This window comes from Bos indicus, chromosome 27, assembly GCF_029378745.1.
Source record: "Bos indicus isolate NIAB-ARS_2022 breed Sahiwal x Tharparkar chromosome 27, NIAB-ARS_B.indTharparkar_mat_pri_1.0, whole genome shotgun sequence".
Classification (NCBI taxonomy): Eukaryota; Metazoa; Chordata; class Mammalia; order Artiodactyla; family Bovidae; genus Bos; species Bos indicus.
In genome coordinates this window covers 20988465-21010884 of record NC_091786.1, presented here as the reverse complement: position 1 = coordinate 21010884, position 22420 = coordinate 20988465, and the positions used below count along the sequence as shown (strand labels likewise).

The 22420-nt window shown below is 39.0% G+C and overlaps 1 protein-coding gene across 4 annotated transcripts in view; it reads right to left on the bottom strand.

The window, feature by feature from the left end:
• Window positions 1–22420, bottom strand: part of MSR1 (macrophage scavenger receptor 1) — an 80730-nt gene that overhangs the window by 24546 nt on the left and 33764 nt on the right. For 2 of the 4 annotated variants that reach the window (XM_019953580.2, XM_070781295.1), the window contains exon 8: window positions 19689–19742. In XM_019953580.2, the coding sequence (XP_019809139.1) occupies window positions 19689–19742 (54 nt within the window). Of the gene's footprint in view, window positions 1–8065; window positions 8250–10214; window positions 15289–19688; window positions 19743–22420 lie in introns of those variants that run through there. The other 2 variants (XM_070781296.1, XM_019953581.2) reach the window with 2 other exon arrangements.

The window sequence follows — 22420 nt, the reverse complement described above, 5'->3', positions numbered from 1 at the left end:
TTGATTAGCCTTTGCCCTGCTTCATTTTTATTCCAAGGCCAAATTTGCCCGTTACTCCAGGTATCTCTTTACTTCGTACTTTTGCAATCCAGTCCCCTATATGAAAAGGACATCTTTTTTGAGTGTTAGTTCTAGAAGGTCTTGTAGGTGTTCATAGAACTTAGCTTCTTCAGCATTACTGTTCGGGGCATGGACTTGGATTCCTGTGGTACTGAATGGCTTGCTTTGGAAATGAACAGAGATCATTCTGTCATGTTTGAGATTGCATCCAATAACTGCATTTCAGACTTTTTTGTTGACTATGAAGGCTACTCCATTTCTTCTAAGGGATTCCTGCCCACAGTAGTAGATATAATGGTCATCTGAGTTAAATTCACACATTCCTGTCCGTATTAGTTCACTGATTCCTAAAATGTCGATGTTCACTCTTGCCATCTCCTGTTTGCTCACTTCCAATTTACTTTGATTCATGGACCTGCCATTCCAGGTTCCTAGGCAGTTTGCTCTTTACCACATGGGACTTACGTCCATCGCCAGTCACACCTACTGCTGGGTGTTGTTTTTTCTTTGGCTCGCTCTCGTCATTCTTTCTGGAGTTATTTTTCCACTATTCTCCAGTAGCGTACTGTGCACCTACCAACCTGGGGAGTCCATCTTTCAGTATCCTTTTTTTCCCCCCTATCATACTGTTTATGGGGTTCTCAAGGCAAAAATACCAAAGTGGTTTACCATTCCCTTCTCCAGTGGACCACGTCTTGTCAGAACTCTCCACTTTTAGGAGACTTTTAGTTCAATTCAGCTCAGTTCAGTCGCTCAGTTGTGTCCAACTGTTTGTGACCCCTTGGACTGTAGCACACCAGGCTTCCCTGTCCATCACCAGCTCCTGAAGCTTCCTCAAACTCAAGTCCATTGAGTTGGTGATGCCATCCAACCATCTCATCCTCTGTCATCCCCTTCTCCTGCCTTCAATATTTCCAAGCATCAGGGCCTTTTCCAATGAGTCAGTTCTTTGCATCAGGTGGCCAAAGTATTGGAGACTTTTAGGAAGTATACAAATATGGATCCCTCCTCCCCTGAGGGACAAGACCCTTGGCTATGTATTTCATAGCCCAGTCTGCCCCAGACATCAGGCACAAAATTCAGAAAGCACCTTCTGGGCCTCAGACTCCAGTGAATCATTTGCTCTAATTGGCTTATTCAGTTTTTTAAAATACGGATATGGCCAAAAAGGCTGAACATACCCAGGAAAATATGCAAAAGACCCAAATGATTGCAATGGATTTTTCTGCTCAGAGACCATCAACTAATCTTCCCACTCATTAGCATATGAAATTGCCCAGCCTATAAAAACTAAACACGCCACATTTCATATAGGAATTTGCCCTCTGTGATGGCCCACACGCTCTCTGTGGTGTGGATCTCTGAATCTGAGTAAATCCACTTCTTACCTATCACTTTGTCACTCACTAAATTCTTTTTACAATGATACATCGAGAACCTGAGCTTCATTAGGTCCTGAAACCAGGTACTGTGGGTTTTGGCAGGGTTCAAATTCCAGCACATGGGTTCAAGTTCCAATCTGAGGTACACAGTTTGAGTTTATTCTTCAAAATGAAATATAAATCTAAAGTTTTTATTTTTACAAGTTTTGAAAATTTTGAGATTTACATTTTAAGGTGAGAGTACTTGAATATATTATCATACTATTAAACACCTTACTTATTAATTTTTTAACTACTTTCTTATTTAATACTTAACCTTCTCAAAGAGGAGCTTTCAGCCCAATAGGTAGAATTTTTGTAGACAGACAAAGCTTACCCTATGGTTTCAGAAGGAATATATTTGACTTTTGTTATTTCCAAGCATGATGGATCTTGAAGAGGCTCATGGAGACCAGTAATGAGTAAAATATGGCCCTTAAGCCAATCCTAGTTTTCTGTTTATTTTGTAAATAAAGCTTTAGTTTATTTACTAAATAAACCTCAAAATTCTCCAAGCAAGGCTTCAACAATATGTGAACCAAGAACTTCCAGGTGTTCAAGCTGGATTTAGAAAAGGCAGAGGGACCAGAGATCAAATTGCCAACATCCATTGGATAATAGAAAAAGGAGAGAGTTCCAGAGAAATATCTACTTCTGTTTTATTGACTACGCTAAAGCCTTTGACTGTGTGGATCACAACAAACTGTGGAAAATTCCAGAGACTGGAATACCAGACCACCTTACCTGCCTTCTGAGAAATTGGTATGCAGGTCAAGAGCCAACAGTTAGAACCAGACATGGAAAAACAGACTGGTTCCAAATTGGGAAAGGAGTATGTCAAGGCTGTATATTGTCACCCTGCTTATTTAACTTCTATGCAGAGAACATCATGTGAAATGCTGGGCTGGAAGAAGCACAACGTGGAATCAAGATGGCCAGGAGAAATATCAATAACTTCAGAGATGCAGATGACACCACCCATATGGCAGAAAGCAAAGAAGAACAAAAGAGCCTCTTGATTAAAGTGAAAGAGGAGAGTTAACAAGTTGGCTTAAAACTCAACATTTAGAAAACGAAGATCATGGCATCCGGTCCCATCACTTCATGGCAAATAGATGGGGAAGCAATGGAAACAGTGAGAGACTTTATTTTCTTGGGCTCCAAAATCACTGTGGATTGTGACTGCAGCCCTATAATTAAAAGACAATTGCACCTTGGAAGCAAAGGTATGACCAACCTAGACAGCATATTAAAAAGCAGAGATATTACTTTGCCAACAACAGTCCATCTATTCAAAGGTATGGTTTTTCCAGTAGTCATGTATGGATGTGAGAGTTGGACTATAAAGAAAGCTGAGCACTGAAGAATTGATGCTTTTGAACTGTGGTGTTGGAGAAGACTCTTGAGAGCACTTTGGACTCCAAGGAGATCCAAGCAGTCCATCCTAAATGAAATCTGTCCTGAATATGCATTGGAAAGACTGATTCTAAAGCTGAAACTGCGATACTTTGGCCACCTGAGAAGAGCTGATTCATTGGAAAAGACCCTGATGCTAGGAAAGATTGAATGTAGGAGGGGAAGGGGATGACAGAGGATGAGTTGGTTGGGATGGCATCACTGACTCGATGGACAGGACTTTGAGCAAGTTCAGTGAGTTGGTGATGGACAGGGAAGCCTGGTGTGCTGCAGTCCATGGGGCTGCACAGAATCAAACATGACTGTGTGACCTAACTGAACTCAACTGAAAGCTTTAGTGGAATGCATCCATGCCTGTTTGTTTACATATGATGTAGGTTTGCTTTCAGACTACACAGCAGAGTTAAATAGTCTAACAGAGACTTTCTGGCATTCAAACCAAAAATATTTACTAGCTGGTTCTTTTCTGAAAAAGCTTGGCAACCCCTGGTATAATTGAAAACACAAGACTAGTATGATAGCGGATTTCAGTAGGGAAAAACCTGCCACGTGACCCCTGGAACCAATAAAGCTATAATTAATCTCTACTTACTTTTCCAGTTTAATGCTTTGGAAACCTCTTTGCCCCTCCTTTCTTGCTTCTTTAACTTCAGTTACATAATTACTCACATTTCCAAATAAGCCTTCCCTCCTTTATTCCTGGGGCTTTGGTGCCTCGATTCCCCCACACCCTCTCCTCCTCCCAGCCCCCACCAACACCTCCCATTTCTTCACCCCCAGCACCCAGTTTTGATAGGTACCCTTCTCAAGCTCGCACAGCACTGAAAGTGTTAGTCGCTCATCTTATCTGACTCTTTGCCACCCATGGACTGTAGCTCACTAGGCTCCTCTGTCCATGGGATTCTCCAGGCAAGAACACTGGAATGGATTGCCATTTCCCTCTCCATGGGGTCTTCCCCACCCATGGATTGAACCCAGGTCTCTCACATTGCAGGCAGAGTCTTTACTGTTTGAGCTACCTGGAAGCACAGCACTACTGACCTACAAAGCACTGAAAACTGGTTTATTTTCGCCCCCGAACTGACATCCTTCCAGTTATCTTTTCAATACCTGACCAAATATCACTTGATGAAGCGTGATGGTATAAATGAATGAATTAATTTTGAGCTCCTCTTGATAGGTGATCTCTATTACCTGAGTGGATTAAATCGGCAAATGTTTAAAATACCAAACACTGAAAGGAATAGAATTTAGTATGTCATCCGTCTCTAGAGAGAATGTTGTTTCTCTGTGCAGAGCAGTAAAGGAAATTGCGCAGGGAAGGTTGATTTAAAAAAAGAGTCCTATTACAGGAAAAAAAACCACATGGTTGTCCACTAAGAGCCCTTTAATGTGGAATGGTCTGGTGGGAGGGTTTGGTCAGAAGCCTCACAAATTCCAAAGCCTGATTTTGTAGGTTTAGCGGATTTATCTCTTAGTGGCAGACTAATGTTAAACAGAATCTTGGGACTAAATGGCAATTCAATTTACAACCAGAAATGTAATTGCTTCAAAAAACAGAAATATTTTTAACTACTTGACAAGGCCATTTTCTCTCTGTGGGCAATCTGTGCAAGAAGTCAAATCACAATCAGTGAATTATTCGTTTAATTAATTTATTAATTTACAATGAGGCATAGCAGTGAGATTTTGCCTCTGGGATTGGCCCATGCTCTTTTGCTTAACACATTTTTCTTTCTATATGTTAATATATTTCATCAGGTTAGGGGATTTTACATATCTCTGCTCTGATCCACTGTGGTTTAATTTTCTAAAGGCAGTCTTATTATACTTATTTCCTAGGGTTGGAAGGAAGAGTAGAGTACTGATAATTTTTGTATATTTTTAGAAGTCTGTAAGAAAGATAAAAACAATATGTGAAATACTTATTATACAAATAGCTCATTCATAGGTCTATAATCATAAGGTATCAAACAAAAAAATAACGAGCAAGTAATTTACAGAAGAAGGTTTTTTAATCTGAGAAAATAACTTCAAATTAGTGCAAGTTAACAAGTTCAGTGGCCATTGTTGGTTTTTTTGTCTGTTTGTTTATTGAAGGCTTATTTTTAAAGGAAGAAGTAAAACAACTAAATTAAATATCTGGAATAAAGGAATAGCTAAATTAATTATAGTATATACATTAGATGGATAGTTTTAGAGGCATTAAACATAACTGTCAAAGGAATAATGTAGAAAATGAAAAAAATGGTAATATAAAATTAAGTGATATTAATATTTTATTTTACTATGCCAAAAAGTTGATATTTAAAAAGACTAGAAGGAAGTATCCAAGAATATTGACAGTAATTTTGTATAGGGGACAGGAATTGAATATAAAATCTTTTTCTTATTTTCTGAAATTATAATATTTTTAAAATTAGGATTAATTAAAATAAGTGGTGGCCAGATATTCACTAATGTCCTTACTGTTTGAAAGGGTCTATTACTCAAATAAAGCCAAAATTCATAAAACTGAGGAAAAGAACAAGCTTAGAATGAGACATCTTGTATAATGTTTTTTATATAAAACAGAAAATAATACCATCTCCCATTTATGCAAACATACATATGTAGCAAATATACAGAAGCATGAATGGAAACAAACATGTAACTCCATGATGGAAATTTAACCTAGAAAACAAGACAGGCAAGCATAAATGGAACTTCAACTGTGCAAGTTAGCATACTTCTTAAAAAAAAAAAAAATATGTGCAGTCAGTATGGTAGAAAGACAACACCTCTAAAATGCAGGTGGTGTATACATGATTATGTACCAGCTATTTGTTGTAAATGTTCTTTCTTCCTGTCTTTATATTTGAAATCTATTTTATTTAAAGAAATCTATTTTTTTAATTTTATTTTTAAACTTTACATATTTGTATTAGTTTTGCCAAATATCAAAATGAATCCACCACAGGTATACATGTGTTCCCCATGAACCCTCCTCCCTCCTCCCTCCCCATACCATCCCTCTGGGTTGTCCCAGTGCACTAGCCCCAAGCATCCAGTATCGTGCATCGAACCTGGACTGGCATCTCGTTTCATACATGATATTTTACATGTTTCAATGCCATTCTCCCAAATCTTCCCACCCTCTCCCTCTCCCACAGTCCATAAGACTGTTCTATACATCAGTGTCTCTTTTGCTGTCTCGTACACAGGGTTATTGTTACCATCTTTCTAAATTCCATATATATGCATTAGTATACTGTATTGGTGTTTTTCCTTCTGGCTTACTTCACTCTGTATAACAGGCTCCAGTTTCATCCACCTCATTAGAACTGATTGAAATGTATTCTTTCTAATGGCTGAGTAATACTCCATTGTGTATATGTACCACTGCTTTCTTATCCATTCATCTGCTGATGGGCATCTAGGTTGCTTCCATGTCCTGGCTATTATAAACAGTGCTGCGATGAACATTGGGGTACACGTGTCTCTTTCCCTTCTGGTTTCCTCAGTGTGTATGCCCAGCAGAGGGATTGCTGAATCATAAGGCAGTTCTATTTCCAGTTTTTTAAGGAATCTCCACACTGTTCTCCATAGTGGCTGTACTAGTTTGCATTCCCACCAACAGTGTAAGAGGGTTCCCTTTTCTCCACACCCTCTCCAGCATTTATTATTTGTAGACTTTTGGATCGCAGCCATTCTGACTGGTGTGAAATGGTACCTCATAGTGGTTTTGATTTGCATTTCTCTGATAATGAGTGATGTTGAGCATCTTTTCATGTGTTTGTTAGCCATCTGTATGTCTTCTTTGGAGAAATGTCTATTTAGTTCTTTGGCCCATTTTTTGATTGGGTCATTTATGTTTCTGGAGTTGAGCTATAGGAGTTGCTTGTATATTTTTGAGATTAGTTGTTTGTCAGTTGCTTCATTTGCTATTATTCAATTCCATTCACCATTGCAACGGAAAGAATAAAATACTTAGGAATATATCTACCTAAAGAAACTAAAGACCTATATATAGAAAACTATAAAACACTGGTGAAAGAAATCAAAGAGGACACTTATAGATGGAGAAATATACCATGTTCATGGATTGGAAGAATCAATATAGTGAAAATGAGTATACTACCCAAAGCAATTTATAGATTCAATGCAATCCCTATCAAGCTACCAACAGTATTCTTCACAGAGCTAGAACAAATAACTTCACAATTTGTATGGAAATACAAAAAACATCGAATAGCCAAAGCGATCCTGAGAAAGAAGAATGGAACTGGAGGAATCAACCTACCTGACTTCAGGCTCTACTACAAAGCCACAGTTATCAAGACAGTATGGTACTGGCACAAAGACAGAAATATAGATCAATGGAACAAAATAGAAAGCCCAGAGATAAATCCACGCACATATGGACACCTTATCTTTGACAAAGGAGGCAAGAATATACAATGGATTAAAGACAATCTCTTTAACAAGTGGTGCTGGGAAATCTGGTCAACCACTTGTAAAAGAATGAAACTAGAACACTTTCTAACACCATACGCAAAAATAAACTCAAAATGGATTAAAGATCTAAACATAAGACCAGAAACTATAAAACTCCTAGAGGAGAACATAGGCAAAACACTCTCCGACATACATCACAGCAGGATCCTCTATGACCCACCTCCCAGAATATTGGAAATAAAAGCAAAAATAAACAAATGGGACCTAATTAACCTTAAAAGCTTCTGCACAACAAAGGAAACTATTAGCAAGGTGAAAAGACAGCCTTCAGAATGGGAGAAAATAATAGCAAATGAAGCAACTGACAAACAACTAAAGAAATCTATTTTAAGTCTCATGTTCACAGTGCTACTGATGGAGCCATCCATGAGCCCAAAATAAATTATAGAAATGCTTCATATGTAAGTCTTTTCTTGAAAGTTAGGAAAAAATATTAAGAATCTGCATAGCATAGAACAGGAAGGCAGCAGGGCACAACCTTTAAAAGAATGACAGAGATGTTGAGGACACAGCATGAACTGGTTAGCACCAACTAGGTCTAAAATGGTGCACAAGTGAACTTCCACTAGACCTTCAGCCTCATTATGCACTCATTATAATACATCGGAAAGCTACAGACACCAGGACAGTTCTAAGCACAGCCATAAAAAGGCTAAAGTGGGCAGTGCCCCAATTCCTGGAAATCTCCACTCCATCCCCAAAATAGTTGGAATAATACTCCCACTCATTAGCCTATAAAAACTAACCACCCCGTATTTTAGGGCCTCTTACCTTCTGAGATGGTCCAGACTCTATCTATGGAGTGTATAACTTCCTGAATTAGCCATCTTTTACTTGTGACTCTTGAATTCTTTCCTGAGGGAAGCCAAGAACCCACACTAGGCACCGTCCCAGGGACTCGCCTGAGACCCCAGATGTGACCATCCTCTTGCACCCCACTTCCTTTCCTGCAACAAGCTCCAGCTTTCAAAATTGTAATTTGAAAAGAAAAGTCAAGAAGAATGTGAATTCTGAGGCATCCCTGCATGTATCCGGCACTGCTACTTGAGTGGAAGAAAAGAATGGAGGTTAAAATGACTTGAGGAGTGTAGTTATTTCATTTCAAGTATTATGATATTGCTTGCCTTATTGTCATGCTTTCTTTACTTTAAATTATTTAGTGGAATTACAATTTAGGGTTAAATTTATTACCCAATGGTAATTATTGTATCTGAGCTCCAAATGTAGCAAAAGTTTTTTGTAAAAGTCTAGTTGCAAGTTGACCCAGAAGTCCTTGTAATATAACAAAATTCCTCTGGAAAGGGACCTGATTTATTTTTTTAAGATAATTAGTCTAGTGAAGTACTTAACTATGAAAGGCACAATCTGGTGTGAAATAAAATTCATACTTTATGGCAAGATCAAAAAATTTAAACATAAAATTTTTTCTGCCCTTTGGCCTCTTCTGCCCCTAATGTTCACTGTATATCTGCATTATGTATCAACCAGATCTCAACCATCAGCAGAAAGACCTGCTCAACAATAAACAGCAACAGTGTCCTAGCATCAAGACAATTCCTTAAATATAACATTCCCTCTAGAGCTTGTAAGGGGTCACATGACCTAGCACGATGACCTGAAGATTTGGATTATGTAAACTATCAATAATAACATCATTTGATATACATCCTCTGTCTCAAAAACTTACACAACTGGGCCTTGACTTCTAATGGAGCTCTCTGAGATGCTCTTCCCAAGCTATCATCCTCAAATTTGGCTCAAATGAAATTTTCCATTTCTTCCTTCAATTGACAGATTAATTTTTCTTTTACAATGGATATCAGATGTCTGCAGAAATATGTTGAATTTCTTGGAAAAATACTTTAACAGATTTTGAATCTTGATCTGGAAGTTGAAGGAAACAAGTATTCTGGAAATCCCAAAACAAAGTAAAGAGGAGAAACAGGAGGGAGAAGATCCCAGCTGAGCAGGGGTGTGTAAAGTTTTTTGGCTGGAGGGTAGAATCTGAGGATAGCGGCCAGTGAGGAAAATTTGGTGTCTAATCTAGTTGGTTTTCAACAGAGTCAAGTTCAAGGCTCAGCTTGAAGTTGTAGACTTTTCTGCTCACATTTCCTGTTAGGCATGATTCTTCAGTAAAATTCTCTTACATCCCCAGGTAGAATTAGGGAACATTTTCAAATGAAGGGAGACATGTGGTGGTCATTGTTGGAATGAGAGATGTCGGGGGGGGAAGCAACAACAAAGATGTGTGGGTGTGTGAGTTTCCTCAGGCTACTATAGTCAATGACCAACCCAGACAGCATATTCAAAAGCAGAGACATTACCTTGCCAACAAAGTTCCGTCTAGTCAAGGCTATGGTTTTTCCAGTGGTCATGTATGGATGTGAGAGTTGGACTATAAAGAAAGCTGAGTGCCAAAGAATTGATGCTTTTGAACTTTGGTGTTGGAGAAGATTTTTGAGAGTCCCTTGGACTGCAAGGAGATCCAACCAATCCATCCTAAAGGAAATCAGTCCTGGGTATTCATTGGAAGGACGGGTGTTGAAGCTGAAACTCCAATATTTGGCCACCTGATGTGAAGAGCTGACTCATTGGAAAAGACCCTGATGCTGGGAAAGATTTAGGGCAGGAGGAGAAGGGGACAACAGAGGATGAGATGGCTGGATGGCATCACCAACTTGATGGACATGGGTTTGGGTAAACTCCGGGAGTTACTGATAGACAGGGAGGCCTGGCATGTTGTGGTTCATGGGGTTGCCAAGAGTCGGACACGACTGAGAGACTGAACTGAACTGAACAATAGTAAATGGTCACAAACTGTGCAGCTTAAAACAACAGAACTTTATTCTTGCAGTACTGGAGGGCAGAAGTCTGAAATCAAGATGGTGGCAGAGCCTTGTTTTCTTTGAAGCCTCTGGGGAGAATCTATCCTTCTTTGTCTTAAGTTTCTCATGGCTTCAGCAAGTCTTAGCATTGTTTGGCTTGTAACCAGATCACTCTAATCCTTGTCTCTGTCTCCACGTGGTCTTCACTGTGTCTCTATGGCATTCTCTTCTTATCAAGATGTCCATCGCTGGCTTCAGGGCCCACCAGAATCCAGTATGACCTCATCTTAGCTTAACTACACCTGCAAAGACCCTACTTCCTAATAAAGGCACGTTCTGAGGTTTCAGGAGAAAAGGAATTGCTAGAAACCCTATTAAACCCACTATCACAGTTGTCACGGGGATTTGAAAGAGGAGATGAAGGGAATATAATTTTTTCATATTTTCATCAAACTGCTTTCTAAAGCAGGCACAATTCCAGGAGGTACTGGAATTGCCTTAGAATATGAGGGTGGTGCTCAATTTATTACAATTTTATTTCAGGATTAAAGGACTGGCTGCTCCCCCCCTCACCATGCCCCAGATTTCAGGACTGCGGAATAGCTGGGTAGCAGACATGTGGTTGCACTGGAAATTAGAAACTTAGCAAAATTAACAATGATGACAGTGAACACCCATAGTTCAATAACCAAAAGATTGAGAATGTGTTACATCAAAATAAATGTTATTTAACCTAGATGATACTGAGTAAATATGTTACAACTTAAAAGTTCTTACTTTGCAGTGGATTAAGCAGGATGTGAGTGAGAACACAGCAGAATCAGGGGGTGAGGGTAACCAGAGCGTCCAGGAAGGGTCCTGCAGGGTAAGCCACAGTGGGAGATATTTCTGGGACACTTCATGTGCGAGCAAGTAACTCCACTGGCTGTTCTAAGGAATCTGACCTTGAGATTCGCATTGTAGGGAGCACAGTAGCCAGAGAACCAGGTTAAGGGGGCAAATGATCCGTTGTGACCTGGGAATTCCCTGGTGGTCCAGTGGTTAGGACTCTGTGTGCTCACAAAAGAACCAATCTTGTATTAGTGTAAGATGATGTTTACTGCAGAACAGGAAGCCAGGACCTGGTTCTCTGAAGAAGGAAGGAAAGTCATTTGGACCTCCAAGCTCGTGGAGACATGGGAAGTGGCGTGTTGGGTCTCTCTGCTCCATCTGAACTCTAGCACATACCTGGGTGAATTACAAACTTTGCTGATGCAAAAGACCTGGCTGGAACTGTATTGATTTTTTTTTTTTCCTTCTCATTATCTCTGCTGAGAGTCAAGCTGTGAGACAGCTGGGATAGGTCCTAAACAGGACCAGTGCTAAGCCCTAGGCTCATTACTGATTTAAATCTCTAGTTCAATTTACAAGACATATTAGATATACACACTATTAAGGAATACATTTATTGCTTCTTAATGGAACACTATGTGTTTTTAGCAACCATTTGTGGAATCATATAAAGCTGAAAACACCACATAACTGTTGAGAATAATCAGTGTTTATGTAAGTTACATGGAGCCATCACTGCTCAGGGGACACTGCTCTGCTGAAGCCCAGTTGGGGCACTGAGGAAAGGACAGTGAGCAGTAAAACAAGAAACATGACGAAAGAAATGGGACATCCAAGCAGCAACATAATTGGGGAAAAAATGTGTTCAAATTGAGCCAGTTACTGAAATAAAGATAGAATATTAACAGGTAGCATCTTCCCCTGGCACACACGAGTAGCTCTCAGCAAAGTAATGGAAGCTTGGTGAGCATTCCAGAAAGACTATGTTTCTGAGTTAATATTCTTTAGGGAGAGACTGGAGGCAGTGGCTGGAACAGGATATGAAGGAAGAAACATCAACAGAGATTAAACGAGAATGCTTTCTTGGAATCTGACCTAGTGGAATTCATGTTCTAAGAACTTTTTCTTCCTTAAGGTCTTCAAATGATTATAGCCATCCTAGATAATCAAATTGCTCATTACAAATCTCTTTCTCTCCCTTCCTTCTCCCTCTCTCCGCACCCTTCATATGATATATTTGTGGTATTTATATATAAAAATATAGAAAACTAGTGTAGGAGTGTTGGATGGAGTCATAGAAACAAATAGGAACGTTGCAGATCAACACATCAGGTTTTGCGTTTCTGTTCTACCACTTATTACAGGTGAGCTTCAGTTTCTAATCTATAAAATGGGAATGATGATAAGACTTACCTCAAAGGCTCTTCTGAAGATCAGATGAGATAATGCATTAAAGCCCCTGGTGCTGAGCAAATGTTCTCCAAACACTCATTATTATAATTATTTTATGGTTGGAGAAGCAGCCTTGACTTTGGTCAGCTGATTGCTTTGAGAAAGACTGGGATTCATTCAAGGGTGTGCTGAGTCCTCAGCAGTAATCAAATGAAAGACATACTGATATTTCATATCGTGCTATGAGTTTCATTGTATGTAGTCTTATTGGGTAAAAAGCACAGTAGAAAACACAGACATTAGTACTTGGTACCTTTAGGACAGAGCATCACACAAAGTATTTAATTGTACAGCAGGAATTCATTTGCCTGAAACACATATGCTTCGAAGTTAGGGTGAGAACACAGCAGACTATTAGGACAAGCGTTAGAACTTGATGCAGACTTATTTTCTTTTTACTATATGTTATTAAATTGGGTGCCATGTGTGCATTTGAACTGGGCATTCAGCATCTACTTTTGTCTAGAGAAAAAGCCCTTCTGCCCTAATGTGGAAAGTTCAGGTTAGTATTTCACACATGTAAAGAAGTTCTTTGCAGTCTGGGGAGCCAGATAGCTTGTGAACTGAATCCCCTAGCATGGTGTCCCAGGGTGTCTGGGTTCAGGGTCATCCTGAGGCCAACGTAGACCAAGTCCTGTTGGAAGGAAAGATGGCTCTCAGCTGTCGCCTGGCCCCCAGCACAGAAAAAGGTAGGACATCCAATGAAACCACAGGCCAAGAGATCCGACTCATCTTCAGACATCTGCAATAATTGGCTCCTCAACATTGCTAGTTTGCTAGCATTGAGGATGGGTGGTCTGATTGCTCCCTGTCCCTCTTCTCCTGGAGACCTTAGTGTCGAGCCGGCACAAACCCAGAGTACCACTGACAACTCTAATCTGTTTCAACCTTTCCTGGAGCTTTCTCATCAGCAGCGTCATGGGCTCATCCTTCGTTCCTCAGAGCCTGGAACTCCTGTTTTATTAGCCTGACATTTTGTTCTGACCTGTGTTGACAGCTTCTGGCCTCTGGTGGGCACTCTGTTTAGTCGCTCCTTTTATTTATAACTTAACGCTCTTTACCTCGGCTCAGACAAACTCATTGATTTGTGATCTGGTCACACTTGCGTTGCTCTATCTAATGTAAAATCTTATCCGAGTCTCCAGCATCTCTTTTTTGTCCATGGCATTTATTTGGCTTCTTGCATTTTCATTTAGCACACACTCATGTTCTGATTGTGGATTTAAATGTCTGCATTAGACCAGTGAGAAAGAATAGCTCCAGGTTAGAGAGACCCACCGGGAACTATGCCTTATGAGTTAAGCACGTCATGATTTTACAGAGCCATCTACATACATGGAGTATCTTATGTGACTCTCACGACAACACTGTGAGGTGAGTGATACAATGCCCATTTCACAGGCGAGGGAATGAAAGTGGGCAGACACACAGGGATGCTACTGAGAATTCTCCTAGAACTTTAATATCCTGAATCCTGGGACTGTATGTGTTAAAACTTGAAGGGAAGGAGAGGTGAGGAAATTCCATCTTTTGATTAATAGAGAGAGATAGACATTCAAAATGAACAAGGAATCCCATAGCTTTCTGTTTTTGTAGTTTGTCTTTTCCTACTTTTTCTCCTTTCTCATTTTCAGCTTTTTTACCTACAAAAAATATCTCCAGTTCTGCTGAAATATTTCTTTTTCTCCAGGATCTAAACAGAATATTTAAAGCACAAAGAATTGCTTAAAAAATGGTTTTCTTTATAGTTTTTATTGAGTAACATAACACACTTCGAAACTTTGTTTTTACATGTGCGTTTACCAAGGATATTAAATGAAGCAGGCTGGTGAAAAGAGCTTTATAGAATAAAATAGTTTCAGCATTATTTTTTTATGGTCAAAATATTCTTGCTTGAAAGAGCCTGGTAATTTAAGGCAACAAATTTTGATTTTTTTTTTTTTGGCTAAAAAATTTTGAAGGAACTGCCCCAGCTCCACTTGACTTCATGACAAAACTTGAAAAACATATGCCATAAACTGGAGAATAAGAAGACAAAGTAAACGAAGCAAATCAAAGTCAATTTACCTTTTTAAAATTCTAAGGAATTGAAGACTCTTGATCCCCTCTGAACACCCACGGAGCCCAGTTCCTTCCCCCATCTAGCCCTGCTCTAATGCATAACTGCTTGTGTCCATGGCTATGTTTTTCAGGGACAATTAGTTCTGGAAGGCCAGAGACAACAGCTATCTTATTAGCTGTTAAGTCTAGCTCCAGGAGGTATATGGTAAACATATGCTGAACAAACAAATGGATTCCTTTATGGCATCACTATCTCTGGCTGAGACTGATATGTTTGAGGGTAAAGAACTCACATATAATCTGTTACCATGAAATTTCTCCTGGGAGCCAATGGATTCGGGAGACACTAGATGAGTGAGTGGCAGAGTGATCCTGGCCTGGCTCTGAGAAGGGTAGGAGAAAGCAGTCTGCAAGTCAATCCATGGAGGCATCCCAGCTCAGGGACAGTGGTCATGGAGAGGTGCTGGAGAGCGGACAGGTATGAGCAGGGGAGCAGAGGCCCCAACAGCACCAAAAAACCAGGAGAGAAAGGCATGCGGAAGCTGACACCACGTGGGAACCAAGGTCGTTTGGAGGAGCCACAAGGGAATCCTGGAGTCAGATGTGCTGATGACTTGTCCAGAGATGAAGGGCCTTTTAATGAGATGGTAGCACGGGGTGTCCCGCCCAACCCACCTGATCTTCAAAGGGGCCTGCCCTAATACGATCAGGGAGTTATCCTGGTCCTGACACATATATGAAAGAGGAAATAAGAATGAAATTAGAACATGCTCCAGCACCATACACAAAAACAAATGCAAAATGGATTAAAGGCCTAAATGTAAAACCAGGTACTATCAAAATCTTAGAGGAAAACATAGAACACTCTCTGACAAATATCATAGCAAGATCTTTTTTGACCTACCTCCTAGAGTAATGAGAATAAAAACAAAAATAAGCAAATAGGACCTAAGTAAACTTATAAGCTTTGGCATAGCAAAGAAAATCATAAACAAAATGAAAAAACAACCCACATAATGGGAGAAAATATTTGCAAAGTGACCGACAAGGGATTCATTTCCAAAATATACAAACAGCTCATGGGGCTCAATACCAAGGAAACAAACAGCCCAATCAATAAATGGGCAGAAGATCTAAATAAACATTTCTTTAAAGAAGATACACACATGGCCAAGAGGCACATGAAAAGATGCTCAACATCACTAATTACCTGAGTGAAAGAAAGAAAGTGAAGTTGCTCAGTCGTGTCCGACTCTTTGCGACCCCGTGGACTGTAGCCCACAGGCTCCTCCGTCCATGGGATTTTCCAAGCAAGAATACTGGAGTGGGTTGCCATTTCCTTCTCCAGGAGATCTTCCCAACCTAGGGACTGAACCCGGGTCTTCTGCATTGTAAGCAGAAGCTTTAACATCTGAGCCACCAGAGAAGTCTGAGCTACCAGGGAATTACCAGAGTAATGCAAATCAAAACTACAATGAGGTATCACCTCACACAGATCAGAATGGCCATCATTTTAAAATCTACAAATGATAAATGCTTGCAAGGGTGTGGAGAAAAGAGAACCCTCCTACACTGTTGGTGAGAATCTAAATTGGTATAGCCACTACTAAGAACAGTATGGAGGTTCCTTAAAAAACTAAAAATAGAACTACCATATGATTCAGCATTCCCACTCCTGGGCATATATCCAGAGAAAGCCATAATTGGAAAAGACACATGTACCACAGTGCTCATTGCAGGACTATTTACAATACCCAGGACATGGAAGCAACCTAAATGTCTATCAACAGAGGAATGGATAAAGAAGAGGTGGTGTGGAAAATTACTCAGCCATAAAAAAGAATAAAGTAATGTTGTTTGCAGCAACATGGTTGGAGCTAGAAATTGTCATACTAAATTAAGTGAGTCAGACACAGAAAGACAAATATCATAAGACACTGATTATATGTGGAATCTAAAAGAATGATACAAATGAACCTATATGCAAAATGGAAACAGAGTCACGGATACAGAAAAGAAAAAAAATATTAAAAAAAAGAAAACAGTTACCAAGGAGGAAGGGGGGAGGGATAACTTGGGAGACTGGGATTTTCATATACACTCCACTATATGTAAAATAGATAACTAACAAGGACCTACTGTATAGCACAAGGAATTCTACTTAACACTCTGTAATGATCTATAAAGGAAGAGAATCTAAAAAAGAGTGGATATATGTATATGCATAACTGATTCACTCTGCTGTATAGCAAAAACTAACACAACACTATAAATCGACTACGTGTGTGTGCACTAAGTCGCTTCAGTTGTGTCCAACTCTGTGACCCTATAGACCGTAGCCCTCTAGGCTCCTCTGTCCATGGGATTCTCCAGGCAAGAATACTGGAGTGGGTTGCCATGCCCTCCTCCAGGGGATCTTCCCGATCTAGGGACTGAGCCCGAGTCTCTTATGTGTCCTACATTGGCAGGTGGGTTCTTTACTATTAGTGCCACCTGGGAAACCAAATCAACTGTATTCAAATAAAACTTAATTAAAAAAAAGCTGAACCCCCCCAAAACAAAATAGGAAGTCAATGATTATTTTCATTATATTTAAATCACACTTGAAAAATATTTTTAAAAATTACAGCAAAATAATTCAGCATCAATTTTCATATATCAGAATTAATTGAAGATGTGGGGGATAAGGCACTTTCATACAGAATAAATTGGTGCAACCTTTTAGGAGCCATTTGCAAGAATCCACCAAATTGTAAAATGCATGTCACCTTTCAATTATTGATTCTACTTCTAGCAAATTCTCTATTAAAAAACATTCCCAAAAGATCATGTAAGAGAGTGCTGAAAGTAGCATTGTTTCTTTCTTTTTTATTTTTTTTATTTTTAAACTTTACATAATTGTATTAGTTTTGCCAAATATCAAAATGAATCCGCCACAGGTAAGCCAAGCTAAAGCAAACAAAAATCATCAAGTGTTCATCATTAGGGAATTGAATGACATATTATGCCAATTAGGGCAGCACTATATTAATGGAATAGTGTGTAGCCACTGAGAGAGAAAAAAGTACCCTAAGTATTGCCATGGCAGATGATTGGTATGCTAACTTAAAGAAGAAGACAGACTACTCTGTGTAGACGTTTCTGGATATGATTCCTTCTGTGTTTTTGAAACAGTATGGAATTACATACTCTTTATGGGAGGATACATGGAGAGGAATCTGGAGGCTATGCACACACATTTACACATGGAAATTCCTCTTAACACTTCTTCAAAGAAAGCAAGCACATAAACTTCAAAACAGCCATGAAAATACCTATAACTGAAAACATTTCTGAACACATCTGAAAACAAAAAATGTTCAAAGCATTTGAAAGCCTCAGGTAACAAAAGAAAGGGTGGGTGTTTGGTTAAACAGGCTGCAAAACAAAGGTTTCCCTTATTTGCCAAGCTTGGCCACAGTCAAGGTTAAGAAACTCAGAGAATGTCTTAAGAAAAGACAAGAAGGAGATAAAGAACCAAAGATGGAGAGTCCCATGAACAGAGGAACCTGGCAGGCTACAGTTCTTGGGGTCGCAAGAGTCAGACATGACTTAGTGACTAAACCACCACCAAAGGAAGAAATAAATTTTGAGATAAACATGCAGATAGAGAAGAATTACACAGGAGCTCAATGAAAATAAGTGGGTGATGGGGGAAAGGGGAAGAAATGGAATAAAAAGTAAACAGCTGATCAAAGTGACCACATCAAATAATAAATGGACACAAAGGAGACTTTTTCCTATCCATGGACTGTAGCCTGTCAGGCTCCTCTGTCCATGGGACTGTCTTGGCAAGAATACCGGAGTGGGTTGCCATTTCCTTCTCCAGGGAAACTTCCTGATTCAGGGATCAAACCCACGTCTCCTGAATCTCCTGCATTGGCAGGCAGATTCTTTACCACTGAGCCACCTGAGAAGCCTTCAATACAATAACAACAACACTAATAATCACTGACTCACACTAAAGCACTTTGAGGATAAACAACACTTAGTATCGTTCAATTTAAGGGCACACACAGTTCAACAATGAAGCAATTACGGAAACGATTGTAGAAAGCATCATGTGGTTATACCACACTTAAATGGCTGGCATTCACAGTGGTGATCCTAAGTTGCCTAAATGTGTCATCCACACACACTATTAGGTTAAAATAATTATTTTTAATAAGACAGAAAAATTAGTACTGCAGTTTTAAAACAATAATTACAATGGAGAACTGCTAGATTTTTATGGTTCCATGAAAGGATTTGCCAAAATCTGTCTCAATCAGATTCCTGATGGGTACAGATCATGATCATCTCTGTGTGTATCCCCTATTTTCACAGCACACACACATATACACATTACATGCAGTGCCTAGCGCGGACGCAGAGGAGCAACACATTGGTTTCTGAGAAGTCAAATGTGAATTCCCTTTCAAAATTTTTTCATTATATCTGGTAGGTTCAGACTAGACATACAAGTGTTGACTTATAAAGATAAGTCATCTAATATTTAGTTTTCAAGGTCCAATTTACAAATTCTCTACACTAGAATATAAAATCACCATTCCATTCACAGGGAGTCCTGTTGTGAAATCTATGCTATTGCAGTTTTGAAGGTCTGGGATATTGAATATTACCTGTCAAGTTTTTAACAAAACAAAACACAAAAAATCCCAGCTGTCACAGAATTAGTCTGTCAGGGTTCTTAGATTGTGCAAATTCCTATATGTAACATTTCAGTTATTTTGGTTAGTAGGTAAGGAGGCTGTAATTGTTTCTATTCATAAGCTTGATTTTCCTTCAGCAGATTGAAATTGGCTTGAAAATTGAGCAATTTTCTGTGTGAAATTTTTAGAACATTACGCTCATCACAAAAACTAAATACAAATGGGTAATGAGATTTAGAGTTGTGTAATTTAATCTATTTGCTTTATTCCAATTAGCACAGTTTACTTGTAGAAAACTGTGGCTGACTTTCAAAGCATCTATGGATCAACAATGAAGTTCTCAACCTCTACCTCAAGCGTAGCCCACCACTGTCACAAGCTTGTTTATTACAGAGCCACAGAGGAAAAAAAAAAACAAGAAATTATAAACTTACTTTGCATGCTTCCACTCCCTTTTTCTCCCTTCTGGCCTTTTTGTCCATTAAGTCCTTAAAAAAAAAAAAAGGGAAAAAAATTAATTTAGGCAATTCACAATGCTTGCCCTAAAAGGAGACAGAGCATGGTGAGGTCATCCAGAACATCAATGTATAACAACCTACAGATGCTCAGACATAATAATGCTGATGATGATGATGGTGACGACGATAGCTATCATTTTAGAAGGCTATTATGAACTTGGCATTTTATGGGTAGGTCCTTTACATACATTATCTCAGATTCCTTACCAGGGCATTAAGTGTTCCATTTTCCTAAAGTAAGCAAAACTGAGGAGTAAGCAGTTTGTTTGGGGCGTGTGCATGCTCCTTTTTGTCCTTTTTCTCTGTCTTCCTCCCTTCCCCAGAAAGTCTAGTGTCCACCATCTCATCCCAAACCTTGATTTTCCATTCCTTTACAATTTTTCTATCTTACTTTCTATTTCTTTTTTTGTGTGGAGCCTCTCAAAGACTGAGCTGTGAAAAGAACTGGGAGTACTGAGATCCTGACTACCTCTGTACTGGGGAAAGCTGGGAAGGTTTGAGGGGGTGTCTAAACCTCTAGGCTTCAAGAAATTTTGAGAAATTTTGGCTTTGTGAAATTTCATTCACATAGTTAGAGGTGTGGTACAAAAGGTATTCTAATAAGGTTTAGGGCTTCAGATACTTATGGAAACATTGCTAAGACCCTGCTCTTTGCTAATGGGTTGCTATTTAACCCATGGTTCCATTCAGAAAGGTAGATCCAGAGGATCAGTCCTTAGCACCAACAAGAGACTTCACGAGGGACAATCCCGTCCCATGAGAGGAGTGCTGCTCTCGCTTATTGATTCTCCTTCCAAGGGTCCTCAGTTGGCTGTCTTGCAAATAATAACCTTCCTGGTATAAAATGCATGACTGAGCACAGTGCCATCCAGCTCTAAGTCAAAATCTTTATTAACATTCTTGATTTCCTCCAATAACACCAAGGACTGCTCTCTTTTCATCCAAGAACTCAGAAAGCAGAGTTCAAAAACTCATGAGCTTTGGAATAATAACAATCATTTTAAAATCTCTTGTGTTGAATTATTTTGCTTGGCCACTTATTAGGTATGTGGCTCAGAACAGGTCTTTAAACCTTTCTGAGCTAAAGTTTATTCTTCTTTCAAATGAAAAAAAACCAATACTTTCTATTGTAGAGTTGCCTGGGAAATTAGCAACAATGTTTATAAAAGGCCTTGCCCATAAGAGATGCATGTGAGAGATGGTAGCTCTCATTATTTGTTGTACAACATCACTTAGCTAGAATGGTCTCCATGATTTTATTCTCAGTGAATCAGAGAGGATATTTTCATTTCAGTTCACCTTTTTATGGTACAATTATTTTAAACTTTATTTTTCAGTTTTACTTTTTATTTTGGATTTTATTTTTTTAACTGTTTTTTCCTCTAGTTTACTTTGCTTCATCTATGCTTTGTTTTTGAACACTTGTCCTTATTTGACTTTTCGAGAAGATTTTTTTTTGATCCCCAACTTACTACATTTAAAAAAATACAAAATAATGTGTGATTTTATTAAAAATTAAAATTTCATTAAAATTCTATTGTGAAGATTTCATGAAATACCAACCATTCTTTATCAGAGTATGATAAAGAGAAAGTCTCTAATTGTTTTACACCTATGAATACAATGTACATCATTAAATTCACTTTTTACTAATGATTCAGTCATTTCAGGTAATATTAAATTGACAAGAATCATTAATCTTGCACAAAGTACCCAAGACCATTTCTACTTTTTTGGGGGGGTGGATGGTAGGCTTTTATGAGATATAATAACAAAGTTTTAGACTTCCTCAAGAGAAAAAATCTAAGATATTAAACAAAAATTGGGGATAGGGGTTTAAAATGGTGTAACTGGTCAGTTCTAATTCTTTTCAGAGAAGATAATAAACAATCTTATCATTCTAGCACTATTTTCACAATTAGAAAATAGTTGTAAGATGATTCTTGGAAGTCTTTTCATACTGCAATTTGTCTTCAGTATTTGAACAACAGAACGGTTTAAACCAAAGATCTGAGCAAATGACCCACTTTTCTTCTTATAAATAAAAACGAAAGTTTTATGTCATTTTAGCATGTTTCAGAGATTTCCTCACAGACGGCATTTGGAAATCTTTTTCACACCTGAACACATGAAAAACATCCTTTCTAGAGAACAGGGTCTCCTCTCTCCTTTATGAAGCAATGCCTTAGGGTAAAAGTGAGCCCAACAACTTTGTCAAAATCTGGAGTTAACCACCTCTTGTCAGATATGTCACTCTTTCATCAAAAATAAAGAACTAACATTTCTGACAATCACTGAAAAATAAGAAGTAGATGGTATGTAACGTACCGCCACTCTAAATTCTAAGATGAGAGGAGCTATTCTCACCGATATCATTATGACGCCGGGCACTTTCAGAGCCCCTGCCGCGAGCCAGGCTCTGGGTTCCCGTTTTCACACGCAGGCACACTCAGCTCAGCCAGTCTCTCCATGTCGATTCAGACATGACAGCCTCCCTCCTCGGCCCCCTCCTGCTTCTTCCCGTCTCCTAGATCCTTCCCCTTCCCTCCTCTTCCTAACGTGTCACAGTCTGTTTCACCTTTCTTTCCTCTGTGTCTTCAGCAACTCCTGTATTTCATCTGGCCATCAGCCTTTAAATAGTATTCAAA